This window comes from Piliocolobus tephrosceles, chromosome 8 (genome assembly GCF_002776525.5).
Source record: "Piliocolobus tephrosceles isolate RC106 chromosome 8, ASM277652v3, whole genome shotgun sequence".
Lineage (NCBI taxonomy): Eukaryota > Metazoa > Chordata > Mammalia > Primates > Cercopithecidae > Piliocolobus > Piliocolobus tephrosceles.
The window spans coordinates 84,916,021-84,935,257 of NC_045441.1; the positions used below are offsets into that span (position 1 = coordinate 84,916,021).

The 19,237-nt window shown below is 36.5% G+C and overlaps 1 protein-coding gene across 4 annotated transcripts in view; it reads right to left on the reverse strand.

Annotated features, from left to right (window-relative positions):
* CROT (carnitine O-octanoyltransferase) overlaps nt 1-19,237 on the reverse strand; it is a 59,049-nt gene that overhangs the window by 21,661 nt on the left and 18,151 nt on the right. For all 4 annotated transcript variants that reach the window (XM_023226668.3, XM_023226666.2, XM_023226669.2 and 1 more), the window contains 7 exons: nt 14,929-15,037; nt 8,809-8,902; nt 8,581-8,706; nt 7,374-7,475; nt 2,783-2,866; nt 2,596-2,703; nt 2,234-2,364 (listed from right to left, as the gene is read on the reverse strand). In XM_023226668.3, the coding sequence (XP_023082436.1) occupies nt 2,234-2,364; nt 2,596-2,703; nt 2,783-2,866; nt 7,374-7,475; nt 8,581-8,706; nt 8,809-8,902; nt 14,929-15,037 (754 nt within the window). The remainder of the gene's footprint in view (nt 1-2,233; nt 2,365-2,595; nt 2,704-2,782; nt 2,867-7,373; nt 7,476-8,580; nt 8,707-8,808; nt 8,903-14,928; nt 15,038-19,237) is intronic.

Genomic DNA, 19,237 nt, shown 5'->3' on the forward strand with positions numbered 1-19,237 from the left:
CACTGGGGAGTTATACCTGATATAAATGATGAATTGATGGGTGCTGATGAGTTGATGGGTGCAGCACACCAACATGGCACATATATACATATGTAACAAACCTGCACGTTATGCACATGTACCCTAGAACTTAAAGTATAATAAAAAAAAAAAAGAAATTAATAATCAGAATATATAAGGAACTTTTATCCAACTTAAAATGGACAAATAATCTTTTGTTGTTATTGTTGTTAGACAGTGTCTTGCTCTGTCACCCAGGCTGGAGTTGCTGTGGTACGATCTCAGCTCACTGCAACCTCCGCCTCCCAGGTTCAATGGATTCTCGTGCCTCAGCCTTCGGAGTAGCTGGAGTTACAGACATGTGCCCCCACATCAGGCTAATTTTTGTATTTTTAGTAGAGACAGGGTTTCGCTATGTTGGCCAGGCTGGTCTCAAACTCCTGACCTCAGGTGATCTGCCCACCTCGGCCTCCCAAATAGCTGGGATTACAGGTGTGAGTCACTGCAGTTGGTGACAAATGATCTTAATAGATATTTCTCAAAAGAAGACATACAAACAGCCAACAAGTATATGAAAAATGCTCAACATCACTAATCATCAGGGAAATGCAAATTAAAACTACAATGAGACATCACCTCACCCCAGTTAAAAATGACCTTTATCAAAAAGATAGGCAATAAGAGATGCTAGCAAGGATGTGGAGAAAAGGGAACTCTCATACACTATTGGTGGAAAGTAAATTAGTACAGCCACTATGGTGCACAGTCTGAAAGTGCCTCACAAAACTAAAAAAATAGAACTACTCTACAATCTGATGATCCCACTGCTAGGTATATATCCAAGAGAAAGGAAATCAATATATCAAAGAGATATCTGCACTCCAATGTTTATTGCAGCACTATTTACAATAGTCAAGATATAGAATCAACCTAAGTGTCCATCAACAGATGTATGGATAAAGAAAATGTGGGCCGGGAGTGGTGGCTCACACCTCTAATCCCAGCACTTTGGGAGGCTGAGGCACGCAGATCACCTGAGCTCAGGAGTTCGAGACCAGCCTGGCCAACATGGCGAAACTCCATCTCTACTAAAACTATAAAAATTAGCCAGGCATGGTGATGGGCACCTGTAATCCCAGCTACTCAGGCAGGGAGAACTGCTTGAGCCCAGGAGGCGGAGGTTGCAGTAAACCAAGACCATGCCACTGCACTCCAGCCTGGGCAACAGAGCAAGACTTTGACTCAAAAAAAAAAAAAAAGAAAGAAAGAAAATGTGAGATATATATATATATACACACACAATGGAATATTACTCAGCCAAAATTTTAAAAAAGGAATGAAATCTCTTTATTTGCAGCAACATGGGTAAGGCCGGATGACTTTTTGTTAAGTGAAATAAGCCAGAAATACAAAGACAAATATTGCAGGTTCTCACCTATATATAGGAGTTTAAAAAATTGATCTCATGGAGGTAGACAGTAAAATGGTGGTTAATAGAGATTGGGATGAATGTGGGGAGAGGAGAATGAAGAAAAGCTAGCTAATGGGTATAATGGTACAGTTAGATGGAATAACTTCTAGTGTTCGATAGCACAGTAGGTTGACTATAGTTAACAATAATTTGTTGTATATTTCAAAATACCTAGAAGAGAAGACTTGGAACATTCCCTACACAAAGACATAATAAATGGTTGAGGCAGTGGATATCCCAATTACCGTGATTTGACCATTACACATTTTATGCATGTATCAAAAAAAATCACATGTACCTGATAAGTATGTTCAATTATAACTTATTTATCAATGAAAAAGCAAGACTGAGGGACTTCCACTTCCTCTTAGGATGTATTAAGTCACAACATTAATGTCGCATCTAAGAATGAGTAAAGGCTGGATAATTTATAAAATCACAACTTTTCATGAACCCATCAGAAAACTGACGTTGCAAGAAAACCAAGCGATCTGAATGCCAAAGAATGACCAATCCTCTTTCAGATGAGAATAGACACTTCAAAAGTCATCAAGTGGATACTGTGATAAAGTAACAAGGAAAAACTGTGAAACCACCACAGATCAGAAATCTAATAATCTACTGATAGAAGTACAAATAGGACACAGTACTAGCTGGGAAAAAAGTGAGCAAAAACACTGAGGAGTTAGGATGAAACAGCTACAAAAAAAGATATACCCTTGGACTTCAAGACTGTGAAAATAGAAACTGAATGGTCCTTACTGTCCATGAAGTCTGTAATAGGCCAGCTGAAGTGCAAGCTGAATAAATGTATCCGGGTGAAGCATCTTGTTCTTGGTTAGCTTTTTGCCGAAAGATGTAAAGGCATAAGCCGCAATCTGTAGATCAGATGCCTAACAAGAAGAATTAAATGAGAACAGTGAAAAATCATCTAAGGAGAATACACCAAAGAGAACCAAATTATCACCTGCATTCAAGTAATCACCAGACATAAAGAATTAAAGGTGTTAAAGGCATAATTTTAAAATGTTTTGTGCAGACATGCTTGGATGACAGCCAAATTTTTACATATGGTTGTTAAAAGAAAAAATCATGATTATTTAAGAGAAAAATGAAAAATATACCTCCTTGAGATACTGAGCTTTAGCTTGGCTGATGTCATTTAATACTTTCTCATCCACAGTGAAAATAAGCTCTTCTGGAAGTGGTATATCTCGTACCTTCTCTGAACCCTGAAAACAGGAACAACTTAAAATATTTTATCTTTAAAATTATTAGGAGAAAAAAGATGAAATACTTATTCAAACATACCTTCCATCTTCCTTCATTCTGAAAAATTTTCTCATCCACATAATAACTGATGTCCACCATCACCATTGCATCAAAAGGAGCATGCTAAAATGAGAACACACAAGATTTCTGAATATTTTATGTCAACTTAAAATTTGACCCAATATTTTATTTTCACTTTGTGTCTATTCTTAACAGATAATAAAGCATACAGTCTTCAAATGCCTCACCTCCTGATGATAAAATATAGGATTCCCTATGGTTCAGTAACTGCTGTATTTTATTTTTTGGAAAAAAAAAATTGTTTAAATTTGGAAGCACCTAGTAGGGCTCCTGGTGGGGTTTGGGGTCATAAGGGTGTACAGTGTATAAAGTAACTAATAAACAATCTAGATAAACTAATTGCTATGCTTACTAGAAGTCAAAGCAAGTGTATATACGTAATACGAAGATGTTCTGGAATTGTAAGAATGGGGTGGAAAAGCAGATGGATGGCAGCCTATCTGAAAGCATTTGGGATGGGCATGAACTTCTTTAGGTAAGGACCTGGGCCACTTAGTGAATATTAGAAGGCATAACCATTTTGTGTTTTTTATATATATGAGGGTCCTGATGTGGTAATTCTCAGTTTAAGAAATATGGGAAAGATAGGCTGGCTGTTACAGGGGTGTTTCAGGTTTGCCAGGTATATTTAGAGAAAGAAATTGCAGTTAGTGAATTTTCCCATCATTTATTTTGAAGAACAAAGTTTTTGCCCGCATTTTCCCCATGTTCCTCAGATGAGAGTTACATCAGATGGTTCCTTGTGACTGTCACCACTTTATATTAGACACAGATATCATTCATGATCTGAACATGACACTGAGAGCTTGGGAGGGAAAGAAGGGAAGTCTCAAGACACGGGCCCAGTTTCAGAGGAGTAATTAGGTGTCTTAAATGTCACCGTAACACTATAGCTCTGTAGCCTGTATCATGGCCCAGTGGAGCCTATAAACACAATTTATTGTTACCAGGCAACAACTACATCAGGAAAGGCTTTTGAGGGAGGTCAGTATAAGATGCCTGAGCAGTTTATCTGCCAGCAACAGCACACATGACAAGACTCACAGGTCACTGACAAACCCATTTTCTAACAGTATCTCACAACTGTGTGGTATTTTATAATTTTACAAAGAATTTTCAGATATTATCACATATACTGTTTCATTTAAGACAAACAGTATCAGTTTCCAACTATTTTACTGGAGCCAGTAGGAAATAGCAAGAATGAAAGATGTCTCTTTGAGTTATAATTCTAAGCACCCATCTCCTAATGGAAACCTAATAATCTCAAAAAAGTTAGAAAATATATAAAATTCCAATGCTATCCTGATGCTTTATTTGTTCACATAATTTTTGCCTTTCATTTCTTGCACTTACACAGAGGCAATATGTGTTGACAAAGTGTTTAAGAATGTAGGCTTTGGTTCTGAATTCAAACTACTGCCTAGTTGTGCAATAGTAAGAAAGTTACTTTGCTTTCTAATTAAACTGCCTCATTTCTCAGTAGAGATAATGCATACATACATACAGATGCTGTGAAAAATGATTTTTATACCACTTATACTGTACTTACTAAGGATCTGGCTCACAGCAATAATTAGTAACTACTGTTATTATTAACTAAAGTTTTTACATGCTTCCTGTGCACCCTCTGCAAAGCCTTACAATAAAGCCTACAATATAGAGAAGACAACATAGTTGACTTCAGGATTATAAAATATGAGGGAAATGGAATTAATATAATCACAAAAGAACATATTCAAACAATTATAATTATGGAACAGCAACATGGCTTGAGGGTAAAATAGCTTTATTTTACAGTACATATACTTATTTTCTTTTCTTTTTTTTTTTTTTTTTTTTGAGATAGGGTCTTATTCTGTTGCCTGGGTGGGAGTGCAGTGGTACAACCATGGCTCACTGCAACCTGGACCTCCTAGGCTTAAGTGATCCTCCCACCTCAGCCTTCCAAGTAGTTGGGAGTATAGGTACGCATTACCATGCCCAGCTCATTTTTTATTTTCTGTAGAGATGGGGGTCTCATTATGTTGCCCAAGCTGGTGTTGAACTGCTGGAATCAAATCCTCCCACCTTGGTCTCCCAAAGTGCTGGGATTATAGGCATAAGCTCCCATGTCTGGCCTACAGCATATGTATTTCACTAACGATGATTTACAAAGGTTAAACTGCACTATCTATAATCATCTTAGGTTAGAAGGGAAACCTCCATGGAATTTAATGCAAATTATCAGGTGGAGATAATCAGATCAATTTTATAAATATATGCATGTTAATGCACACACATAAAACATGTCCACACACTATAAAAAAGCACCTCAGTTGTGCTGAGAGATATGCTCATTATGAGCCCAGTATTCTTTATTCAGAGACAGACAATATTATCAAAATTATTTTCATCCTGAATTTGTGTGAACAGCAGGATACCAGTGCTATTGGTAAAAATCAGTTTAGCAAAAGGTGTTTTTTGGTGGGCTTGGGAATGAGGGACAGAAAGCAAGATGAGTTACTCTTGATGAGATTGATTTACTCTTATGTAACAATATAACATCCAATTTGAACAATTTAACATATAACGAAACACAACTCTCAAATGAGAATAATAGGTAAAAGCTAGAAAAGTATAGCTGCGAGTTACATATATAACAATAGGTCAATCAAACTATTTAAATCAGGGAATAAAGTGGTCAGAGGGGGAAAAGAGTGATGAGTATTAAGGTCAGTTTCAGAATCAGTAGATAGGAAAATACTGTTAAGAGGAAAGAGGCAGTGTCAAAATACATATGAAGAGGGTAACCAACTGCAGAGGACAGGTCAAAGAGAAATCAAGGGAAGAAGCCGGGGGCAGTTAACCACCTTACAAAGGGTAGTTTGCAAGGAATGGTAAGGTCATAAACCAGACTGAGGAAGGTCAAGGAGAATCAAATGAGGAGCTGAAGAGACGAAAACTGAGGCAATTAACAAGAACTATTCTGTCAACAGTAGACTCAAAGGAAGAGTAAAGAGAACATCTTCAAAATGACTCGTGGCAACTTTTCACTGTAGCTCTGATGAGATACTCCAACAGACATTCACTTTCAGTACCTATTAACCAATCCACCTTTTTCTGAAATAATAGCTACTTTATTGTTCTTTAGGCAACCAAGCACCACTTTGCAATGGTTTGAATGAGATTGATTCTACCCACTAGATTCCAAGGTTGGGCATGTGACCCAGGCCAAGCTCATCCAACCACCCGATTCCCCAGGATGGGGACATGAATCACACAGGCCAATCACAACTGATGAGGATTATTTCAGGAACTTTGCCGGAACCATTGGAAACAAAGAAGCTGACAATTTCCTTTGGGAGTCAATAAGTTATGAAGAAAGCTATGAAGACATGAGACTGTTGGTACAACAATCACATTGGGCAGTCTATCTAAATATGAAGCCAAACAAAGGAAAGCAGCACTAAAAAATGGGAAGAGATTTCCAATGAAAGCATTTGAACACTGAAGTCAGTTTTACTCAAAGTTAGCTACATCCCTTGCCAACAAATATCTTCTTAAGTTAATGCCAGTTTGATTTAGGTTTCTATCACCTAAACCTGAATATGGATTAATACAACTACTGAACCCTATTTTTTTTCCTTTTTTTTTTTTGTTGAGACAGAGTCTCAGTCTGTTGCCCAGGCTGAAGTGCACTGACCCAATCACCGCTCACTGCACCCTCAACCTCCCAGGTTCAAGCAATCCTCCTACCTCAGCCTCCCAAGTAGCTGGGACCACAGGCGCACACCACCATGTGAGGCTAATTTTTGTATTTTTTGTAGAGATGGGGTTTCATGCCATTGCCCAGGCCAGTCTCCATCTCCTGGGCTCAAGTGATTCACCTGCCTTGGCCTCCCAAAGTGCTGGGATTACAGGTATAAGCCATCAGGCCCAGCCCTAAACTCCTTTATAAAAAATTTTCTTGGTTCAGAGACCTCCTGAATGCCTATCAGACAGTTAGTAGACAGAGCTAGTAAAGACATCCATGGGAGGGGAACAGAGGAGAAACAAGAAAAGTTTTTTTTTTTTTTTAATGAAAATGGTCAAAAATGGTAGTAACTGCCATTTTAATATCCACAGCCTAAATAGTGTTCCAAAGATCATGTGTCATTTTAGGAAAATAGTTACCTAGCTACTAGGTGAATCTTAAACTCTATAAATATATCCAAATGCATTGCTCTGTGCATAGAACACATACATAATGCCATATAATACCTTTTGAAATAGGTATTCTCAGCAAGCAGATAATACTGGGTTTTAAGAGCTTACACTACATAAATACTATATGCAAATTCCATTTTGCAGATATAGTACTAACAAACTGTTGGCCTTACTACAGAAGAAAATAACTTGTCCTATACTCTACTTTCACTGAGAATTCATAACTAAACTTTTCACCAAAGTGCCATAAAACTAAATTAGTATTCACTTATACTGTTCCCCAGCACAAGTATTTATGGTTTATTGCCATTAATTTAACCTAAAAGATCAAAAGAGAAAAAAATTTCAGTAGTTTACTTACATCACAATTACAGCCAAATACTCCATTAGAAAAGGAAATCAAGTTATAGGATTTGTCACCCCAGCGTACTGTTGGATCTCCAATAAGGATGGCTGCAAGAATCTAAAATAAATTTGATTTTTCCAAATTAAGAGAGTTTAATATTGGTTTGTAAGAATTCACATCTTAAACACATATATCATTTCACCATTCCTCTTCAGGTCAACCAAATTTAATAAAATGATAATATAGTTATACTCGAGAGAGTAATTCTGGCCCTGACTTTAGGGGTTTCTCAAAATCTCAAATCAAGAAAATCCTACCAGAAAAGAAAACGCTGGTACAATATTCATGAATGTTTACGGAACATAGAATTGAGAGAAGGCTTTGTAACTTGAATAGGATAAAAGATCTTGATAAAAGTTTAGTCATTAAAGTCTAGTTAGGAGGAAATATTTTAAGAATTCATTTCCTACTAAACCTGTTTTTCAAACTGTATACTTTGGCCTATTAATGGATCATGAAATCAATTCAGTGCATCACAATCAATATTCCTTATAAAAAAGGAGAATAAAATAGACTGTAAATATCAGTGTACCTCACAGATAATAAAAGTAGTTAGTGTTCTGTGAAACTCCTATTTTATGTATGTGTTTGCATGCATACACACATGTATATATAGTGGGCTGCAATCTAAATGTATTTGTAACTAAAAATTGTGGTCAAAAAAGTCTCAACAACACTGCATTAAAATATGTTCTTCCTTAAAAAGAAGTCTGGTGATTCTCCAAAAACAAAAACAACAACAACAACAAAAAACCTCTTTCCTTGCTACAAGGTTTTTCAATCCTTGATATTCTTTTCCTATTATTTAATACCAATTAATGCATTATAAAATAATTTAAGTATTTTCAAAAGACTATGAGATTTCTAATACAATTACTATCTTTTATTATTTCCTGGGAAACTGAAATGTCACCCTGGGAGTGGCAGGGGAGCATAAAATAAGGCCATATTTACCCTTAACATCACTGACATCGATGTGTTCAGTAATTAACCAAATGACAAAATAAATGACTTAAAAGGGTGACATAATTCTTAGGAGAGACACTCCCAACTATGGTGTCAAGATACACTAGTGCAGGTTATGATTAGGTTCTCATTTCACCTTTGGCAAGAAAAGTTCATTAACCTAGAGGTCCGTGTGAAACAGAAGATAGTTAAGTACCTCAGAATAATCCTCTGGTGTTACATGTGGACTGTCATCCTCCATGGAATATACCAGTAAACTACTCTGAATTTTTTCTAACAAGGCCAAGTTCTCTGCATCAAGACCAATCAGATACTCTCGTGCCTAAAGGGCAAGGAGATGATGATCAAATATTACAATTGAAATACAATACATCAAAAGAGCTTGTTAGAGAAAAGCTTCGTTAAGAAAAGTGTAAATCAGAACCTTAGCCCATCGAGTTCGCTCCTCACTAGTTAATGCTGCAATCCCAGGTCCATCAGGTTCACTATGGCACTTCTTGTGGATATATGTCAGTTGTCTTATGGAAGATGAAAAGAAGATTCAAAAACAGCACAAGCAGAAAGTAACTACTTTGGCCTTTAAAAGGTCATAACATTGATCAATATTTAAATGTTTGGATATATTACCCAAAGAAACCACTTATGATGCCAATAGATTTCCCACAGCACATATTTTTAAGCGGTTGTGTTCTATTAACACCCAAAGCATATTTGACAATAATTTAATTTCAGTAAATAAATTTAGTTATTGGCTAAATTTAGTTTGGCTGATATATACTTCTGAAATGTGCATGCACTTCTAGGTTACAAGTAAATATCCTTTTTACTGTAAATATCCTGACAATGGAGAACTTGAAAAATATCCTGGTAATCAATTTCACAAATATCATGTACATCTTATCCAACTAAAAACTATGTGCATATATATTTAACCAGAGGACTTACTGTATACTCAATTAATACCTGTGTTTTACCAAAAACAAAATAGAAATACCATGTAATCAGTTTTAAGTATTTTCATATGTGCCAATTTGTTACTTCTAATCATTATATTTTTAAAGAATCTATTAGCTAAGGATAAACTACTTCCCCTCCATAGTATTTTATGCTCCCAGATTGATGAGTTTCATGTATCTTTAAACATACAGCAGATAAATAACTGGGTTCTCCCATAAAGAAACTTTCATCAGTCAAAAATCCACAGAGCTTTAATTTAGCTCTACTTCTTCATGGCACATGTTAAGAAATTACTTCAATTTAAAAGCTTTCAAGGTTTTCTCAGGAAATGAGCTAATGTAGCTTAACAAATGGTCAAAAACCACCACTAGTAGCCATCAGTTCTGACTTCATCATTCAAAACTGGAATTCATCATTTATCTACTGATTTGCATACTCTCCTCTGTTTGTTCATCATATCTGTAACACTGATAAAGAAATAATTCTCTTGCTGAAAAACTCCCCCCTTTTCATTTGCAAGTTAATGGTGTCCTGAGGAATAGAATAAGGGTTTCTTCACCAATCTGCATCTATAGAGAGAGCAACTTGCCTTGCCTCTCTTCCTGCTTACTTGTCTTTAGTAACTACTGATTTTGCTCAAATTATAAATAAACTTTTGCAGTTTGTGGTTACTAGCATAAACTCTGAATTTCTAAGTAAAATCAACCTGTTTCTCTCCATATGGTACTTGTTGCTACCTTTCTGTTATCAACTACCTCAAAGCACCAGTTTTGACTATGAAACTTTTTCTTCCTCCCTGAAATGATCATTTTTGTTTTACAAGGTGGTCATTATTACGGAGAAATTACAAAGGAAAGTGTGTTAAACCTGAAATGACATTTTAAGTTTGATAATAAAAGGTCACATAACTGCCCAAATCGTCACCATTAAGAGATGCAGATTTGGTAACAAGATAATCCCCCTTTTCCTTTAACTTGGCTAACTATGCAACTGTTTTTCAGCTACACATCTAATTTTTTATATTTCAAAGCACAAAGAGTTGTATTAAAAATATCTGCATTACAGAATCATGTATTTTAAAAAATATTCTATACTCCACACAATCTGGCTTTTTCTTCATCGTTTTCCGTTCACTCTTTAATTTACTGTCCTCGATTTTTGTTCTCCAGTGATCATCTTGAAACTGCTCTTCTGAAAGTCACCAATAATGTCCATTAAGGAAACCTAGTAGCTTTATCTAAGTCTAGTTTTTCTCATTATAGAATTTTGACACTCAGGAATGAATGTTAAAATTATCTTCTTACTTGAGTTTTTCACACGGTCCCATTGTGGTCTCCGTATCTCACTGAAGTCTTTTTCACTGACCATTTGTTCTGCTTACACTGCTGAATGTGTCCTTTCCCAAATTTCTGTCACTGGCCTTTCCAAGCTCCTCTTGTAAGTTTCTCCCTTGGTAATCTCATCTACTTCTTTAATAGTTTCAATTATCACTTTTATGTAAGAGGCAACCAACTCTCTAACTTCAACACCATTTTCTCTCTCAATCTCTGTTACCAAAGTTCCAAAGTTCCAAAAGCTTGTTGGATATCTCCACTTCAATTCCTGCCAACATTTCCAACGAAATGTACATTTAAACATTATCTCCCCCCTTTCCCACAATTTTTTTTAAAATATCTTAAAAAATAATAGACGTATAAATCTTCATGTCCTCAGATTAGGCAATGGTTTCTCATATACAATACCAGAAGCACATGTAACAACAACAAAAAAAGATAAAATTGGATTTTGTCAAAATGAAAAATATTGTGCATCAAAAGAGGCCATCGAAAAAGTGAAAAGCCAAGCCTAGGAGATATAATTTGCTAAATTATATATCTGTAAAAAGACTTATATCTAAAGAACTATTACAATTCAATAATAAAAAGACAACCTCATTTAAAAATTGGCCAAGTAACTGATTAGACATCTCTCCAAGGAAGATATGTACAAATGGCCAAAAGGTAGGTGAAAAAATCTTCAACATCATTATCAAATATAAACTACAACGAGATCCCACTTTACCCTTACTAGCATGGCTACAATAAAAAAGGCAGACAATAAGTGTTGGTGAAGATGTGGAGAAACTGGAACCCTAATATACTGTGCCATTTTGGAAAACTCTCTGGTAGTTTCTCAATAGCTAAACATAGAATTACCACATGGCCTGGCAATTCTACTCCTAAAATATACCCAAGAGAAATGAAAACATACATTTACATGAAAACCTGTACACAATATTCAAGGAAGCATTATGAATAATTTACTATTTGTCTATTATTCATAATAGACAAAAAGTAGAAACAACTCAAATGTCCATCAACTGATGAATAGTTAATAAAATGTGGCATATCTGTAAAATAGAATGTTATTCAGCAATAAAAAGGAATAAAGCATTCATACATGCTAAAACATGGATGAACCTTGAAAAAATTATGCTACATGAAAGAAGCCACACACAAAAGGCTACATGTTGTAAGATGCCATTCCTATATTAATGAAATGTATAAAATAGGCGCATTTATAGAGGCAGAAAGTAGACTGGTGGTTGTCAGAACTTTTGGGGTTTTTTTAAGGCAAAAACAGAAATCTAGATGTTTATGTAAAATTTCGTGATTTTTAAATAGTGATTCAAATTCTGCTATCCAAGCAAAATAGGTCACAGGCTGAATGTAGCCCATGAAGCACATGTGTTCAATTTCTGGAAGAGTGGCTTTGAATAATCCAATTATAAGCCTGATCTAATAATTATATGTCAAATTTAAAGCACACTAACTAAAACATGTAATGGGAAAACACACAAATATTATCTAAGATATAAAAGCAAATGATTTAAAAAGATAAATCTGCCTAAATCAAAATTAAGATTGGACAATTTCCAAAATTTGCTTCAAGTTAACTGGAAGAAAATGTTTGCAACACACATAATCTATAATGGATTAATGTGGAGACCATATAAATAATTGCTATAAATCAATAAGAATAAAGTAAAATAGCCAATAGAAAAATAGGCCAAAGTAACTCACAGAAAACACAAATAAGTGGCCTATAAAACATACAAAAATGCTCAACTTCACTTGTAATGAGGGATATGCAAATTCAAACAACAATGAAAACCATTTTTCACCTGTCAGTTCACTAGATATAGCTTTTTTTTTTTTTTTTTTTTTTTTTTGAGACAGGGTCTTGGTCTGTCACCCAAGGCTGGAGTGCAGTGGCATGATCACAGCTCACTGTGGCCTCAACCTCCTGGGCTCAAGTGATCCTCCCACCCCAGTCTTCTAAGTAGCTGGGAGCACTCCCAAGTAGCACTATCATGTCCAGCTAATTTTTTAACTTTTTGTAGAGGCAGGGTCCCTCTGTGTTGCCCAAGCTGGTATTCGACTCCTGACCTTATGTCATCCTCCAGCCTTAGTCTCCCAAAATGTTGCAATTACAGGCATGAGCCACTGTGTCCCCCTGCCACCAGATATGCTTTAAGTTTAACAGTACCATGTCAACAATGATTAGAAGTGGGTGTTCTCACATAAAATACTGGCAGAAAAAACAATGCCACTGTGGATGACAATTTGACTTAGTCAAAAATTTTAAATGTATACATCAGATGATGTGAAAATTTCACTTCTAATATCAAACCATAGACATTTTATCCAAATACACAAAGAGGCATGTTTGAACATGTTGATTATTTGTTATAACAACAAATGGAAACAACTTTAATGTCATATCATAGAGAAATGGTCACATCAACTATAATATATCCATTTGATGGAATTATATGTAATAGTTTAAAAGAATAAGGTAGATGTATTTGTACTAATAGAAAAGATTACATTTATTGTTGATTAAAAGAAGCTAGTGAGAAAAATAACACTATTTTTTAAATGTGCAACTACCCCTGTGCCTCATGTCAAACACAAAAACCAAATAACTCCAGGAAGTCTATAAATACAAATGTAAAAGGCAAAACAAAATTCTAGAACATAAGAAATTATCTTCTTGGCAATGAGTTAGGGAAAAATTTTTTAAAACAGAACACAAAATGTATCATCTGTATGGTAAAGATTAAAAGATTAATAAACTGGACTACATTCAATTAAGAACTTCTGTTTACCAGGAAGATGTGTTTAATAGAACAAAAGATCAGTTATCAACATCTTCTGTGTATTGCAACACACACGACCAAGTAAGAACTCTTACCCAGAATGTATAAAGAACTCCTACAACACTCACACACTAGTAGACATAACTGCTTTGGAAAACTGGCATTATCTATTGAAGCTGAACATACACACACCCTATGACTTGGCAAATTCTCTCCTGGGTGTGTTCCAGACAGAAATACATGCATTTCTTACAAGGACTTACACAAGGATTTTCACAGCAGCCTTTTGAAAATAATAATGTAAACTGTAAACAACCTAAATGACTGCCCCTGGAAAGGAGTGAAAGTATGGAAGAGGGATGAGGGGAATCTTCTGGAATATTAGAAATGTTCTAGTTTTTGACCTGGGTGCAGGTTACATGAGTATTTAGCTGTACATTTCTGTGTGCAGTTTTGTACATGTTTGCAATATTTATTAAAAATAATTTAAGTTATAAATACATATATATACCCAACAATTAGAAAACAATTAGAGCAACTGATCATCTGTTAATAATATTAAAATACTGTTTATTTGGCTGGGTGTGGTGGCTCACGCCTGTAATCTCAGCACTTTGGGAGGCCCAGGTGGGTGGATCACTAGATCAGGAGATCGAGACCATCCTGGCTAACACGGTGAAACCCTGCCTCTACTAAAAATACAAAAAATTAGCCAGGCATGGTGGTGGGTGCCTGTAGTCCCAGCTACTTGGGAGGCTGAGGCAAGAGAATGGGGTGAACCTGGGAGGTGGAGCTTGCAGTGAGCCGAGATCGCGCCACTGTACTCCAGCCTGGGCGACAAGCAAGACTCCATCTCAAAATTAATAATAATAATAATCATCATCATCATCATCCATGGGAAAGTAAGGGAAAGGGCAAAAGAGGTATAGTTGAAACAGCACTGACTATGAGTTTATAACTGTTGATGCTAGGAGTTGGTAACTGTTGAAGTTAGGAGATGTGTACACAGGAGTTATCATTATATAATTCCCTATATATTTTGAAATTTTCCATAATATACTTTAAAACATATATAATATATCTATAATACATATTATGTATTATAGATATATTTTTAAAGCTAGATATGCATGTAAATTCGTTGCAACAGGTACGGAAAGATGGAACACACTAAACTAGTAACAGTAATTAATTCTGAGGCAGGGAATGGAATTGGTAATATATGTAATGTTGTCCTTTTCTCCAAGTGAACATATTTATGTATGTCTAGTAAAATTTAAAAATAATTTAAATTAAAAGTACAAATAGACATTTTTTTAAAAAAAGCATGTATAAAATTCTTATTTTTCAGCTTACTATTACCTTGAAAGGCAATTCTAAACATGTATATTTTAATTCAAGCAACACCATAAGACCTAATGAGATTCAAGAAAGTAGTCTGAAAACCTGAGAAGCTCTGGCGGGGTGACCAAACATCCTTCATGTATTACATCAAAGACAAAAGCTCGGCCTCGACACAGCACTACAATGTGGTTTGGGGAACGCCCTTCACTCTCTGGAAACAGAAACAGAAAACACAAGACTCAAATCTAAGGCTAAACAGGAGTAAAGATGCATATATCCAATAGAAGAAAAGTAGGCATTCTTCCAATATTTTAATCATATAGTCATCAAATACATCACATAACAAAAACAATGTATTAGTGGAATTGCAGTTACTATGATATAAGTACATACTCCTGACACTTGTTCCATATGAGACATCTAGAAATCCATGAGTTTCAAATACCCTGAAAACCACATAAATCCCAAACTACTACAGATCTTTCTAGATTTATTTAGAAACAGAAATGGGAAGGGGAGAAGGAGACCAGTGGAATATTAGAGGAGAGCCATTTGAATTAACAGGTTTTAACAGGTTTCTCTTGTGGATTATTTTAATGTTAATTACTCATCAGGCAATTTAATTACAGTAATATCTAGCTATGATAACTCAATAAAATAATTTTCAGTAGAAAAGGATACAGTATGCCTGAGTGGCAAAGGAAAAGAATTTTGTTCAGTCTGGTAACACCTGGTAAGCCACTGACAATGGATTATCTCTGATTTCTTTGGCACACCTTAACTCCCTAAGTACTTTTTGTTTGCTGTAAACCTCAGACTACTGTTATATAGCCCCATCTTTAGGTACTTGTCCTTTTGCCAAGGATCTTCTTATATGATCCCTGCCCCACCTTCTAAGAAAAGAAAACGGAAAAAGAGGAAGAAAGAGAAGACATACACTGCTGCTTGAAGGAAATATACTGGTGGGTATTATTTATGGGTCAGTATTAAGTGCTTTACATACATTATCTCATGAAATATTTTCATCATCTATGAGGAAGAACAGTCTCCTGATAATATTACTCTTTTTTCTCTTATACCTATTTCCTCAAGACCTAGAGGGTGAGATATGTATTTTCCTTGTTCCTCATGGCTACCTCTAAACCATTTCTTCTTTCTTCCCCTTCAAAAACCTCCAGATCCTTTTATCTCGACTACCACTACTCTTTTATTGCTGTCATCTCCTGACCACACCCTTTTCAAAGTTTAGGGCTGGGAAAGAAAAAAGAAAATAAACCTGATGCCAAATTAATCAATAAATGGTTGGAAAGGGTGAGGGTGGCAGAAGGGTGAGGGTTGCTACCTCAGGATAAATCTGGGGGATATTTGAGCAGAAAACCAAATGAAGTAAGAAAAGTATGCCACGGAAATACCCGCAGAAGAGTGTTTCAGGCAGAGGAAACAGCAAGCACAAAGGCATTAGAATAAACATGAGTTGATCTGCTTAAAGGAAAATAAGGTCAGTGCAGCTGTGGCACAGAGAAAAGGGTAGAGTGGTAGATAAGGTTGAGACCCGATTATACTGGCTTCAGAAAGTGGTTTCCAGTATGATGGGAAGGAAATCAATGGACGGTTTTAAGCAGGAGAGTGATAATATGATCTAACCAAAAAGATCACTCCAGCTGCTACATGGAGAACAGATTATAAGGGTGAAGAGAAGGTATGGCAAATTAGGAAGTGACTAAAGTGGTCCAGGTGAGAACAATCTACGAGAGACAGGATGTTGGCTTCGACTGGGGCCTGATACTTGAAGGAGACAAGAGGTGAATTGTTTTCCTTTTAAGATGGAAGATATTACAGATTGGAACAATCAAGTAAAGAAAGAAAACTGATAAGCGGCAGGGAGAGAGGATAATGCAAAAGCAAGGTCCTGACTAGGCAAGAGGAACCGGGACACAGCACAGATATAGAAGAGTTGTCCTTAGGAGTCAGAGGAGTTAATCTATTTTTCAAAAAGAAAAGTACATGAATTTGCAGTAACATATTACAAGGGGGTAGGGAATGGGCAAATATTTGAATTAGTATATTTACACTGGTTGCAAAAACAAGTTACTACTGACTTAGTAGCTTAAAACAACACAAATTTATTATCTTACAGGTCTAAGGACCAGAAATTTGAAATGTGGCTTACTGGGCTAAAATGAAGGTGCTGTCAGGGCTGTGTTCCTTCTAGAGGCTCTAGAAGAAAATAGGTTTCCTTCCTTTCTCCAGCTTTTAGAGGCTATCCACATTCCCTGGGCTCATGAACCCCTTCTTCCATCTTCAAAGCCATGAAGGGAAGATCATAATCTTCTCATATTGCCATCTCTTTGGTTCTCTCCTTTGCCTCTCTCTTCCATGAATAAGGACCCCTGTGATTATACACTTTGGGCACATGTGAATAATCCAGGATAATGTCCCCATTTCAAGGCCAACTGACTAGCAACCTGAATTCCTCTTTACCATGTAACCTAACATATTAACAATTTCAGGAATTTGAAAGTAGACATCTATGGGGGACCATTATTCTGCCCAGCACTGGAAGGCTGGTAAATGTCATGATGGGAAGATTGCTCATATTTCTTGAGAAGAAGAAGAGTTCGTTAGCTAAAAAGAAGGAGGGAGAAAGGTATAAAACAGTTTTCTCTGGAAGAGAAAGAATAAGCTAACCAAGGAAGATAGCACAGTAGCACTGGAGGCCAACTTGAGATTTAACTGAGATCATTAAGTGAGGTGTTGCGGTTTTCTCTGGCCAAGTAAATTGCTAGAGTAGGTATCTTTGATATATCAAGAAAAGACAAACTAAATTTTAAACGATGTTTAGGTTTTACCACATTAGTACTGAGGAGGGGTGACAAAGATTTGAATGTGTAAGCCTGGGAGTAATGATGGTGAAGAACCAGAAAGAAGTGAAGACTTGGGGAAGTAGGAGTGGAGCTGTGAAGAGCAGTAGCATCATTAAACTGTAAATCACAATGTGGCCAAAGGAACAGCTGAGTTGGAGTACTGAAAGATGTAGTTTCCCAGAGCTATAAACTGAAGGAAATGAGAGCCTATGGATCGTCTACAATTGAAAGCTAAAATCATCAAGAATGTGACTGAGATAGTAATGGAAAGAAAGACAGGTACTGGAGCTAAAGCAATCAATAGATGAAGGGGAATGGGCAGGAGGCAAGTCACTGCAACAAGGTAGTGGTGATATAACCTGAAGGCATTTTTTTCCCCAAAAAGGCTAAAATTGTTAAGGAAGAAGGGAAAACAGAAAGGGCAAAGGGAAACAAAAAGGATACCAACACCTCCCACAGGCCCTGTAGTGCTATGTAAAAAAAAAAAAGAAAAATCCCCCTTGAGAGGGTATAGGGGAAGTAGTAAGCTTAATGAATAATCAAGCTTTAGTAACATCTTTCAGAGAAAAAGTTGAGGATATAATGGATTTTGCTGATCATGAGCTCCAGAAAGTACAGCAGAAGGGTTTAGGGAAGTCATGAGGGTATATCGGAGCAATGAGAAATTTGGATCAAATTAGACCATGCACAAATCCATGAATCCAGTTGACAAGGGATAACATGAACAGTCTGGGCTTTTTGTGTAAATGTGGTAAAGAGGGATGAAAAGTATGACTGAATTAGTCTCAATGGTCTCTTAGGGGGTAGGTAAAAACAAATAAATAAACAACAACAGGCTGGTTGCTGTGACTCACATGTGTAATCCCAACACTTTGGGGGCGGAGGCGGGCAGATTGCTTGAGTTCAGGAATTCGAGACCAGCCTGGGCAACATGGCAAAACCCGGTCTCCACAAAAAATACAAAAATTAGCCAGGTGTGGTGGCATGTGCCTGGTTCCAGCTACTCAGGAGGCTGAAGTGGGAGGACTGCTAGAGCCCAGGAGGTCGAGGTTGCAGTGAGCTGTAATCGCACCACTGCATTCCACCCTGGGTGACAGACCAAAAAAAAAAAAAAAGACAAGCAAAAAATAAAAAACTAGTTCTAATCATAGCCTGCTTATTGAGACTAATCTCAGTGACTTAAATGCTGCCCATCCTATGAACACTCATTTTTTCAATTTTCTCTCTCTTTTTTTTTTAATTTTTATTTTTTTGAGATGTAGTCTCACTCTGTTGCCCAGGCCGGAGTGCAGTGGCATGATCTCAGCTCACTGCAACTTCCCACTCATGAGCTCAAGCGAATCTCCTGCCTCAGGTTCTCGCGTAGCTGGGACTACAGGTGCGAGCCACTGTGCCCAGCTAAATTTTCTGCATTTTTAGTAGAGATGGGGTTTCACCATGTTGACCAGGCTGTCCTCAAACTCCTGACCTCAGGTGATCTGCCCACCTAGGCCTCCCAAAGTGCTGGGACTACAGGCATGAGCCACCATGCCTGGCCCAATTTTCAC